Source organism: Telopea speciosissima, chromosome 3 (genome assembly GCF_018873765.1).
Source record: "Telopea speciosissima isolate NSW1024214 ecotype Mountain lineage chromosome 3, Tspe_v1, whole genome shotgun sequence".
In the NCBI taxonomy this organism is placed as follows: domain Eukaryota; kingdom Viridiplantae; phylum Streptophyta; class Magnoliopsida; order Proteales; family Proteaceae; genus Telopea; species Telopea speciosissima.
In genome coordinates this window covers 36630992-36644252 of record NC_057918.1, presented here as the reverse complement: position 1 = coordinate 36644252, position 13261 = coordinate 36630992, and the positions used below count along the sequence as shown (strand labels likewise).

Genomic DNA, 13261 nt, shown 5'->3' with positions numbered 1-13261 from the left:
GTATGGTACGAAGTACGAAGTGCAAAAAGGAAGAACCTAGTAGATGTAGTTGGTCGATGGAGGAGGGAGTAGCACTGTAGTAGGTTCTGCGAGGAGAGATTTCAAGCTACGACTGATGACCTGTTGTTCCTCTTCGTATTCAAAAGGCAATTAGTGAAACCCTAATGAGTCGTAATTCTTATACCCTTTCTTTTTTTTTTTTTTCTTTTTTTTTTTTTAAAAAGATCTGATATACTCTTTCTTTTTAAACGATACTAGTACTTTCGGTACCATCCGGTTCCTAATTGGTATTTCGGTACTGGAACCGTTGGGAATCCCGTCCCAGAACCGTCCCATTCCATTTATCATTCGGTACCAAAATCAGATACCAGTACCGTCCCATTTACTAATGGGACGGTCTGGTACCGGGTTTTAGCGGGACGGTATTGGGACGGTTCTTGGTTCCGGTCCCAAATTGACACCCTTAGATTTTTCTGGCCCTGGGTAAGGGTAAGGGTTGGGTCAGGCCTGGCCCTAGCTAAGGGGACTTTGGGTTGGGCTAGGGTTCTATAAAGCCCGGCCCAACCCGACCCTATTGCAACCCTACCTATACCGCTTACTAAAACCTTGATCATACTGGGACTCAAGTTAGGAAAAAAATTTGTTGCTACCAGGCTGGTGTAGGAACTTTAACAATAATAATCCTATATACATGATCTACCCAATACATAAATGAATCAACTTAATAAAAGAAGGGATCGACAACGTACTTTTCATTACCACCATTGATCTTCCAGCAAAACTTGATCCAACCATCCTCGCACACGCTTGCAAGACAACGAGCACCAACGAACAATGACAAGAATCGGTAATGGAGAACTAGAGTTTCTCCTCTTAGTATTTTGCTCAATGCACTTCTCAAAATGGGTGAGAATAGTACGTACATACAAGGGGGGGAGGGACCTAGTCTCCTTTAAATGATATAATGCTAACCTTCCATTAAGGTAGGCCAATCAATCAATGGGATCTCTCCCATATTACAATCCAATCAATAGGATCCTTCCCATATTAAATCCAATTAATAGGATTTGTCCAAAATTACAACCTTACCGAAATAGAATGGGTATATCTCAATGAATCCAAGTATAGTATGGTGATAAAGCAATATATCAAATCTCTTGAGTCCATTAATGGAAACGGTCTAATGGGACAACTAATTAAGAATAAAAATTTCCTACAGCTGGCAGCCGAGGAAATGACCCAAAATACCTCCTAGGTTTTAGTATTTTCTAAAATATCCTTTAAGATCCCATTTCCTTGGCTGCCACCCTTGTAGCAGGAACATTCCTGCTACAAGAATAGCAGCAAAATTCCGTCCCTCATTTTACAGGCACTCTATATATGGTAGAAAGAGGAAACATGGTTTCAAATATAGTCTGATATCAATACTTGGCTGATCTCATATCGGTGTAACGGTCCAATAAAGGTAAATTTATCCAAAAAATTAAAATTTTGGCAAGAGGCATAGCATGGGGCCAATGAGAGTGCACACAAGAGCATCAACATAGATACAATTTTTTATTTCATGAGAGGTAGGGCAGCACTTTCATGCGTTTCTATGTAGAACACACAGGAGCCACGCGTCTAGGTAGCATTCTTTTTCCATTTTTTTTTTAATAAAATGATGAAAAAAAACCATCCTATACAGTCCGACACAACTGATAAGTATCGACATAGAGTTTTAGACAGTTAAGGGCAATGCATTAATGAATTTTGCCTCTCAGTTTAGATGAGATTCTTGTGATCATGGGAAAACCGATCTAGGGATCAAGACATCCCCAATGTTGTTGTGCCATGGATCAGTCAAGTGGGTTGCCAGGTTCTGTTAAGGCCCTGTTCCTGGGTAAGCTGATTGCTGAACACAGAATCCAACGAAGGCTAACAAAGCAAGACGACTTGAAAAAACACAAATAGAAGTTTATAATGGAGTCTCTGCAGCATTGAAGAGTTGAAACTTAGAAATGGTGCAAAGAGTCTAACCGTTTTTTATTTCCTTGACCTTGAACTCCTCCAATTTTACAGTGTCTTTTTAGTAGCCCAAAGGATTAAAGGCTCCACCTGGGTACTTCTTCTCAGGGTGCTTTTCCATGCTACGTTGGTGCTCCATAAAAGCAATCTGACAATGAGAAGGAACTCGATGACCAAGATTGTTGGGAGCATGGTTCGTGATCTCGGTATGGCTGGATTGGATCGGATCGGGATCGTCCAAATTCGGGTAAATATGACATTTTTGTCCCTGTTCTCTTATAAAAAAATTAATTTTTTTACATTTTTACCCTTGTCCATACAGTTGGATCGGATTGGTATCGAAATCGGTCTCAGCTGATACCGATCCAATCTGGCCAAAATTGGCCAATCTGATCCGATACCTCAAATTATGGCTGGGAGAGTGCCCCATGGGACTGGCCGGGTTGCCCAGGTAAGTCGCTTGCCCACCTGGGATCGCAGCCTATTCCTGTGCCTGCACCCAGTTTCCCAATCCCTCTGGCACCATGATCCCTGGCTGTAATAGCTGACTATAAGAAGTAAGTTAAATCCCTTTTTGAAGAAATGGAGAATGGAAATAGATAAAAGTTGAACTTACAACTGCAAACATTGCCCATCTGCAGTAAATGAGTTCAGATTCTTTAAATCTTTCGAGGTTTTCAAGGACTTCACCAAGCCGAAGAGAGTCAAATCAAAATCCTGAACAGTAAGATTACAAATTATTTGACACATGAATAAAAAGATTCCTACAAAACATGCACCTTTTTTTTAATGGGAAAAACACCTTTGTCCGGGAGTATGGCCTATGCCAGCACTCTCATGAGTCTATCTCTCTTCTCCCCATATGAAAAGACATCTCTGCCCATGGTTCGTGATCTTGGTATCGGCTGGATCGAATAAGATTGTCCAAACTCGGGCAAATATGATACTTTTATCCCTGTTTTCTTATAAAACAATTAATTTTTTTTTTTACATTTTTACCCCTATCTGTACAGCTGGATCGGATCGATATCGGGATTGGTCTTGGTTGATACTGATCCGATCCAGCCAAAATCGGCCTATCCGATCTGATACCTCAAACCATTCTTCTGCCTCTTGTTTTAAGGAGGAGAGGATAGACTAATGGAGTGCGGGCGTACGCAACACTACCGTACAGAAAACTGCAACCCTTTTATGTATTTCGCTAATGTAAAACGTGCCTCTGTTTCTGCCATTCGTTTCTATGGGCTACTTTTTTGCTTCTTTTTTTCCTCCAACGAATCTCTGTTTGTTACTGTTAAACTAAAAGTCTCACTCTCATTTGGGCTGCGAGCCTACGAATATGATAGAATCTTTGGTTATCAGTCTACATAAAAAAAATGAATTCGTTAACGAGCTTCCAACTATGAAGTAGGAGCAAAGGAGAAGAGCAGGCCAAGGGAGTGAGGGAAACGGAGGCTCTTCTAGTTAAACTGAGCTCGGAGGTCTCTCTAATGGCGACTGCGACAACATCCCTCCCTCTGTCTGCTGTTTGCTCCAGTCGCCCCTCCTCAAATGTTAAACGAAAGAAACAGCGGCCCATCGTCGGCAACTTCAGTCACTTAGGTCAGGTGATTCGTACTGACATGGAGTTCTTGAAGAAGGGTATCAACAAGGGGATCAGCTGGGCCAGTGAGTCGCCTCGCCTTCAACAAATCTCCAAGACCTTCAACGATCTTCTTTGGATTCGCAGCCTCGAGGACCCCAAGGCTTCCCCCGCCCCGCGTCCGTCTTGGCCTCAACCTTCCTACCCAGGTTCTTCCCTTCCCTTGTTCATTTGTTCCCCTTTATTTCTTTCTTATCCTTTATCAACAGCTCCGTGTGGTTCATTTTCTTTGGTTGCTGGAAAAGGATTTGGCAACTTTGGAGAAACATCCTTGCGTTGTAATTCAGAATCATGGAATCCATAAACTTGTGGTAAATAATTCAGCTAATGCTGATGGTACCAAATGCACTGAATAATTCGGGATCAGTTATAACCCCATTACTTTGCCAAAGTGTTTCAAGTTAAAAACTTCTACCCTCTTGGCCTATAAACTTCCTTGAAGTTCTACTAGGAGGGTTAACGTTTCTAATAATACTTGGTGTTTAAAATGGGCTAACTGGTGGACACTGTAATGATTGCTGTGACAGATCGTAATTTAAATGGTTTATGTTAGTAGTTCTTATGTTTTATCGGATTGCCCATACCAAATTTTGTTAGGACTTCAGGCTTCGGCCACTGCCAAGATAAGGGGGTATCTCTGTTTTAATAAGGCTTACTAGAAGAAGGGGGTTTCACACTCACAGATGCTCGATGCATTGTGATTTGCTAGGAAATGAAACAAACTTTAAATGCTTTACCATATCTGCTTGCCAATATAAATCTTGTATAGGACATGGGTGATTGCCCAACGGAGGTGTATCAATGCAATTTTGGGTATTGGATTGATTGCCGATTCCCGTTTCTTCTCTTATTTAAATGTGTTCTTGAAAAATTATAATCCAAAGATAGGGAGGGGCCAAGGGGGTATTGCATTCAACTCTCTCTCTCTCTCTCTCTCTCTCTCTCTCTCCTCGCTCCTGGGGTTGATATTTCATCAATCCCCATGCTTCTTTATTTTGGTAAGCTTATAATGATATGAGAATATGCCATTCTTCTGACAGGACTATCAGGCATGGATTTATTCATGGCTGATTTAAAAGCTTTGGAGGCTTATTCTAGTTACGTTTACCATCTGTCCAAGATTTGGTCTAGACCACTTCCTGAAATCTACAATCCACAGGAAGTTGCTGAGTATTTCAGTTGCAGACCTCATTTGGTGGCCCTTCGTCTAATTGAGGTATTCAATTGCTTCACTATTGTTTGATTTGTATTGAATGATAACTTTCTACTGGATATTGGTCCTTAGATTGGAAAAGTTCAATGCAAAGTTTTATAATTGGACACTTCTCCCCTGTATTTGTAATTGTGGACCTTCCTCTTTCATGCATCTGGTTTTCAGAATTTTGGAAATGTAGCTCTTTGATTTTATTGGCTGAGAAGGCTTGATCTAAACACCTGACCAGCCTGGTATTGGGTTCCTCCTCATGGGAACCGACTTTCACTATGCTCTTTTTTCACTTTCTTATACAAAGTGGAAGTAAGAGGGGGGGGGGGGGTCATTTTCTGTGAGAGTTTATTTTTCTTCCCTAGGTGTCATGACTGATTGTGCAGACTCCTTTTATTTTATTTTTTCTCCTATCCTGTTGGTCGCGAATGTGACAACATTTTTTGTGGTGTCGTATCTCATGAGCGTAAGTGGAAAGAGGGAAGGAGATACGGAAATATGTTCTTTTGTTCCTCATGTGTGGATGGTAGCGTAACGTCGTAACGACAATCTCCCGGTCAAGGGGAGAAGAAAAGGTGACAATTCTTTTTATATGTCGTCGCTAGTATTGAGGTGAGGGTGTTGCTCTTATGAATCCACTTATTATTTTGGTTAGTTATTTTGTTATCTAAGAGGGTTATTTCTTTTGATGATTGGTAGCCTCTAGTTGGACTAGAGAGGATTGCAATCCCATTATTTCTCATAGTGGAAGTTTTTTCTATATTAGTCCCGGTGGTTTTTTACTCTCACCTTGGAAGGGTTTTCCACGTAAAAATTGGTTTATTATGTTGTGGTTTGGCTTAAATTTGATTTATCTGCATTATTAGTTTTGCACTTATTTTGTCGTGTTTTTCCATTTACTTGCACACAGGTGGGAAAGGGTTTGTATTCCCAACAAGTGTTATTAGAACTTGGTTTTTGTAATTGTCTGTAAACAATAAAGGGAAACACTATGACATGGATGATTAGTTTGAATGAGAGCAACTGAATAATTTGAAAAGTAAGGATGAAAAATTTGTATGTGCATGTACAAGGTGATACGACAAAAAAAATGTCTAATGTTGAATGGAGGACCTTAGACCTAAAAGCAGTTGGCTTTATTCAGCAATGATTGTGTTGTATGATACAATTTTCCATCATGTATTCATAGAGACGTTGACGTATTCATTGTGGAATAAATTAGAAGGGCTGTACGAAAAGAAGACCGTCGGAAACAAAGCTTTTTTATCAGAAAGTTTGTGAATCTGAAGTACAGAGAAGGAAACTCACTTGCAGAACATTTGAATGGGGTGCAGAGTATTATGAACCAGTTCTCCTCTATGAAGATTATGCTAGATGATGAGTTATAAAACTTGTTACTTTTCAGTTCATTACTTGATAGTTGGGAGACATTAATGGTGTCTCTTAGTAATTTTGCACCAGATGAGAATCTCACAATGAGTCAATTAATAGGAAGTTTGTTGAATGAAGGGGGAAAAAAAAAGAAAATTATCAGGTTCATCTCAACAAGTGACATTTGTCACAAAAAGCCAGGGGAGAAGCAAATACAAAAAACCTCAAGACCGTGGGAAGTCAAAGGGAAGATTAAAGTCAAGAAAAGGGATCATATGCCACAACTGTAAAAGGGAAGGACATATAAAAAAGGAGTGCAGGAAGTTTAAAAGAGATATACAATGAAAAGAAAAGTGAAGGAGAAGAAAGAAGAAAAAGATACTGTTGCTGTTAGCTCAGATGGAGAAATTATTATTTTCTTAAGTTGTGAAAAATTCTGTCTCACCCCTTCTCATGTCACGACACAAATTGGATTATTGATACTGGTGCCGCATACCATGCTGCCCCTTGTAGAGAATTATTTATCCCTTACAAGACAGGTTATCTTGGTGTAATAAGAATGGGCAACAATGATACTTCTGGTGGATGGATGATATGAATGTTGATACAAATGTTGGTTGCAAATTGATTCTCAAGAATGTGAGACAAGTTCCAGAATTCTGACCGAATTTGATTTTTTTAGGAAAGATGAAAAAGGTTATGAGAATCATTTTTGTAATGGTTGATGGAAGCTCACTAGAGGATTTTTTGTGGTGGCAAGAAGAAGTAAGTATTGCACTTTGTATAATACAAGAGCACAAGTATACAAGGCTAACATGAACACGATTGAGGGTGAATCCGCTACAGACTTGTGGCATTAGCGGCCAGGTAACATGAGCGAGAAAAAGATGCAAATTCTCACTAAAAGCAATCTCCTTCTTGATATGAAAGCTACGCCTTTAAATCGTTGTGTTCATTGCTTAGTTGATAAACAACATCAAGTTACTTTTGATAGAAATTATCCTCAAAGAAAAAGAAACACACATTTATATCGTTGTGCTCATTTCTTAGTTGATAAACAACATCGAGTTACTTTCGATAAAAAAATCTCAAAGAAAAAGAAATATTTTGGAATTGGTGCATTCTTGTGGTCTTATAAAAGTGAAAAAGCCTGGGCTTATTCTTTGAAAACTAAAGATCAGGTTTTGAATGTGTTTAAAAATTTTATGCTATGGATGAAAGAACTTGGAAATCTTTCAAATGCATTCGTACAGATAATAGTAGTGAGTACAGTGGTCCACTTAAGAAGTATTACAATGATCATGGCATTCAGCATGAGTAAATAGTTCCCAAAACCCAGCAACATAATGTTGTAGCAGAAAGGATGAACCACATTATTATGTAAAGAATTAGGTGTATGCTCTCATAGGCATAGTTGGTACGATGTTATTGGGGAGAAGCTATGTGCATGACTATGTACTTGATTAATTTCTCTATCAGCTCCTTTGAATGGAGATGTTCTTGAAAAGGTGTGGAGCAGGAAAAATGTTTCCTATGATCATTCGAAGGTATTCGATTTCAGAGCATTTGTGCATGTTTAAAAAGATGAGCGGTTCAAGCTTGACAACAAGGCAAAACAATGTATTTTTTTTGGATATGCAGATGACAAACTTAGTTAGAGGTTATGGGATCCGGTTGAGAAGAAGGGTGATTAGAAGCAGAGATGTGGTTTTTCTTGAAAACGAAACAATTGAAAACTTTGAGAAACTTGAAAAGCATCAACCATTTATTGATGATTCGATTGATCTTGATCCAATTCCTCCACCAATGGTACATAATGATGATGGGGGAGATATGCCAGATGGTGATTATGATGTTCCCATCAATGGTATAGGTGATGAGGAACAAGGGACCAACCTTCTGAGCGTCAACTGTCTACCATGTATCTGTAACATCAATATATAATGCTAATAGATGCAAGTGAATTAAAAGCTATGCTAGAGGAAATAAATATTTTTGCATAAGAACCACACTTATGATTCGGTGAAGCTATCTAAGGGTAAGAAGGCACTCAAGAATAAATAGGTATTTAGGCTGAAGACCATAGTTAGTAAGTTCGGGAACGGCAACAATACGGGAACGGATACGTACGACAGTCAAATGGACTGTACAACAATAATACTTTTCAAAAAAATCCGGCGCAATAAAACGCTACGGTAATAATATGGTACGTGTTTAATACATGTATAATATGGTTGCTCTGTAAAAATCAGGGAGCAAAAATACGGGCATATATTCACTATGCAACAGACATGTACAGCTAATAAGCACAATAATAGCATTTACTGATGTGCCTAAATATATAGTTTGATTGGTTAACAAGCTTAGATTCATTACAATCTTTATTGTAGAACCCAAAATGGCCAATCAAAAGGGATGATTGAAAGGAATTAGATAGACTACCACATTACAATCTTAATGAATAAAGAGATTTTTATATTTATGAAAGTCAAGAAGAGGGAGAAAAAACGAATAAAAAGAAATTCCGATTCACAGACCGCATTCCCCATCGTAGAGAACCAGAGATAAATTACATGCACAAGAGAAAGAAATGAAAGAGATTCTTACAGGAATGTAATTGCCGCAAGAGAAAGTTGGCGAGGGAGGGATCCTCAAGTGACCAATCGGGAAACTTAACGGAGTAGTTTCAGCCTTCCAGATTTCAGGTTGGTTGAAGAAAATGCAAGCAACAACCAACAGATTTGAGTCCCGGCGGTGGGGCTTTAGTCCAATTGTTGAAGAAAATGCAAGCAGCAACCAATCGTTAGAATTGGAAAACCGTTAAAAACTAAAGCCGAGAGCAAAGAGATGGAGAAGAATGGAGAGGAAAGGGTTTCAGGAAAATGCCTTAAGTAAACTGCCGCTGCAATCGCCGGCCTGAAGAACGCAAGAAGCACAGTCGCCGCCTCGCCGGAAGAATAGATAGAGAAGAATGGAGAAGGAGAATCAGCCGCTGAGTTTGGTCTTTGGTTTTCCACTGGAGAAGAGAAGAGACGAGGGTTTGCCGATTTGGTAACATTTAAGATAGAATCCAACAGTTAGTATTAGATTAGTTTAACGTTTAAGATTGATTTTATCTTTTTATTTATTTATTTATATATAATTAAACGTATTACATGCGTATTATACGCGTTTATTCATGTATAATACGTCAAACCTTAAAATCCATGTTTTTTTCCCGTATCTGACGACTTATACGGCATACGGGGCGTTTTTCATTGAAACGTTCGGATCCGCATATTATACGCGTATAATACGTGGATTTACTAACTATGCTGAAGACTGAGGAGAACAGCTCAGGGCCAAGGTACAAGGCGAGGTTGGTTGTGAAGTTTGAAGAGATTTTCTCTCTTGCAATGAAGATGCCATCTATTTGAGTTGTGTTGGGTCTGGCAGTAAGCATGGATGTACATGCTCAGAACTTAATGTGAAACCTTATGACAGTTAGAGTTACTGCCACCGTTTACCGGGGCTTCCATTCAAAGTTTATACCACTCAGGAGAGATAGGATCTGGAGACAAGGAAGATGATGTAGAGGTAGTAGGTTGGCAAACTTGATCCATCTCAGATGCCTTGCACTTTTCTAGCGCCTAGTGTAAATCGGAGTGGCAGGTCGGTCAGAAGGTTTTTTTTTAATCCTGAATGGGACTAGATTGAAAAGCTCCTTTGTGAGACTCCTTACTTAACTCATTACTGGAGGACGAGGAAGCGGGAGCAAGAAACCAATAATTTCTTTCTTGTCCTTCTACTTAAAGGGCAAAGAGAAGCGGGGAAATGCACTGGATGCTGTAGCTAATCGAGTAGCCTTAGAAGCAATAGATTTACATGGAGCAACCAGAAGGTTTCAAGGTTAAGGGTAAGAAACACATGGTTTGCAGTTTAAGGAAGAACTTGTGCAGTTTGAAATAGACACCAAGATAGTGGTGCTAGAAGTTCGATTCATTCATGGTGGATCATGGGTACAAGAGAACAACAATTGATCATTGTGTATTTGTTAAGAAATGTTGAGACGATGATTTTATCATTATTTTGCTCTATGTTGATAACATGTTGATTATTGGACATGATATTAGCAAAATTGATAGGTTGAAGCAAGAGTTGAGAAAGTTCTTTGCCATGAAGGACTTGGGATTGGCCACAACAAATTTTAGGCATGGAGATCTCTCGTGATAGGAAAACAAGAAAAATTTGGCTATAACAAAAAAAGCTATATACAAAAGGTGTTTGAAACTTGAAAGATTTAATATAGATAATGCGAAGCTGGTTAGTTCTCACTTTCAAGTTACTTCAAACTGAGTAGTGAGAAAAAGCCCTTCGATTGAGGAAGGAAGAACAAAGATGAAGAAAAATCCCTATGTGTTAGCTATAGGAAGTTTGATGTACACCATGGTGTGTACAAGGGCTAACATTGCACATGCAGTTGGAATTGTGAGTTACTTTCTTGTCTATCTTGGCAAAAAGCACTGAGAAGTAGTTAAGTGGATTATAAGGTATCTCAAAGTTTCATACAATCAAGGTTCAAGAACTCGGCGAGTTGGTGTAATTATTTTTTTTTGAACTCGAAGGCTGGTTTCAGTGGATTTTAGACCTAGTTTGGGGCTGAAACTTACTACTTCACCTATTTTAGGCCATTTAAACACAATGACACTATCAGATTGCAAAAACAAAGTCCAAATAGAAGTTTAACTTCGGACCCTAAGTTGGTAGGCGACGGCGTACTAATAAGCCCTATTCTATACATAATTTAGTAATTAAAAGCAATCAAATCATACAATTAATAGAAAACACTTTAAATTAACATTACAAATGTAAAAGTGTACAATCATCAATCTTAAGTCTTAACTTATTACATATATCTCTATCATTCCAAGCCATGTTGCCAAAGCATGTAAACCTCTGATTGGAGAACATAGGATTCCCATGTCATAGTACTACTGTGGAATTGCACGTAGTCTTCAACACAAGTCATATAAGTGTTGTCATCAGCTAATCGAAGGTACCCTATCCTAGGGTATGGAAGAGGCAGTTGTGATGAGATCGATCTACTGGTACTGCCACCAGGTTATTGAACTACCATCGACATGTATGGGTATGGCTGGGTTAGGATTGTGAATATGTCATCCATTAAACCTGACCCAGTGTGCCGACTATCGAACCCATGTCCTGAGTGTAGTGATTGTGGTTGGCCAAACTGACCATAGTTACTATATTCGGAAGTCGAAACCGGTGCTCTCATGGCCATAATCAGTCATACTGAGGCTGAGATGCATGCCACGACTGACGGTCACAAGTAGTTATCTATATTCATGCTTCTGAAACTTACAAGTATGGTCTTCATGCTCATGTCATCATCCTAAGCTTGTGACTGTTTGCAATGCGGGCATCTCTTGTATGTACTGGGGGCACCATGGTCTTGATCCTGTTTGGTATGAGTAAATTGATTCTCACCTATGCTCCGCTTCCGTTCCCAACCCATACTAGTACTACTCGTACATCCCCCTCATGACGATCATCATAATAATCACCACTTGCTATGCCACTAGTAGGGTTATTACCAATTTACCATCACCATCATCATCATCAGCTGGTGTTCCTCCTCATCAACACTTCCAACCGGAGGCTCAAGAGGTCTCGGCGACTCTGAATGAACACGCCCCTCCTTCCGACATATAGTCGTTAACATCTGTACCGGTTGTGCTCGCAATGGTGGGGTCGGCCTACTGTGCTTCATCCTTAGTCTCATATTATAATGTACATACATTAGCTGCTCTAGTCGTTGGTGACCCAATCAGTTCCGCCTTTTCATGTGGATCAATGAGAATGTACTCCAGTTGCGGTCGCATCTGGAGGATGAACAAGTCTATGCGAGCACTCTGACTGCTATCTTCCTCAAGTTAGGTGAACTTGTACCATAAAGCACCCACCAATCAGTTGCATTACAAATATAGAATATTAGGAATATTTATACCTTAAAGGGATTGTTAAGGATGTCGATTAGATTTAGTAGTCTGGGGGTGTTTGGTTTAATTTCTGTCTTATTTATGTTTCTAGTTTATTTTCTATATTAAGGGTAGTTTAGGTATTTACTCTTGTAATGTGTTTTAGTCAATATAAGTAATATTGTCCCCCTCACGATTCAATTAATTAGAATCATGAGGGATAATTGAATCGTGAGGGAGTTTTCCTGGCTCTCTCTATCGATCTCTCTTCTCCATCTTTCTCTTCTCTTCTCCTTCTCCATCTTCTCCCCTCTTCTTCTCTACTGGTCACGATTGCAGATCTGCACTCTCTCATGGCATCAGAGCAGCAATTCTGATCCACGATCTGCTCCTCTCCTGCGGTTTTGAAGACTTTTCTGTGTTCTCTCTTATCGTGGTCCACAACAACCATATGCTGCCTTATATTGCCTGAACCCTAGTCATATTATGATGAAGGACTAGGGTTCCCTACTGTGCTACTGTTTGGCTGTCTGCAAGTTTGATGGTTGAAGTGTTTTCTACCCCAACCTGAAATCGATTTTCCAAAAAACCCTGTGGAAATCGATTTTGCTTCTCCTGGATTTTTCTTTTCTCTACATTGGCTGCTGGTCTGGGGTTTTATTCTCTGCTGTTGGTGATTATTTGGCCATAAATTGGTCTCCTTTTTGGCTGCTGCTCTCAAGGTTATCTGGTCCTCTGTTTTTCTGCCCTATTTTGGGGTTTTTTTGGCTGAAATCGATTTGTTTTGGCCTGTCCTATTTGTTGGCTGCATCTGTCCAAGCTTTAAGATATCATCTACTTGGTTATCATGGCTGATTCTAAGCCTCCTACTGATCTCTTTAATGTTCAGATTACTACCATCAAGTTGAATGGTTCTTCAAACTATCTTCTTTGGTCTCAAGCCTTTGAGGTATATGTTACTGCTCGCTGGAAGATGTCTTACCTTACTATGACTCCTCCAGCCTCTACTGATGATAAATATGAAGATTGGAAGGCTGAGAATGCAACCCTCCTCTGCTG

At 39.5% G+C, this 13261-nt stretch overlaps 1 protein-coding gene across 1 annotated transcript in view; it reads left to right on the top strand.

Moving 5' to 3' along the window:
* The first annotated feature begins 3402 nt into the window (after window positions 1–3402).
* LOC122655742 (uncharacterized protein sll0005) overlaps window positions 3403–13261 on the top strand; it is a 95239-nt gene continuing 85380 nt past the window's right edge. The window contains exons 1-2 of the mRNA XM_043850049.1: window positions 3403–3798; window positions 4690–4865. Of these exons, the coding sequence (XP_043705984.1) occupies window positions 3498–3798; window positions 4690–4865 (477 nt within the window). The 5' untranslated portion in view covers window positions 3403–3497. The remainder of the gene's footprint in view (window positions 3799–4689; window positions 4866–13261) is intronic.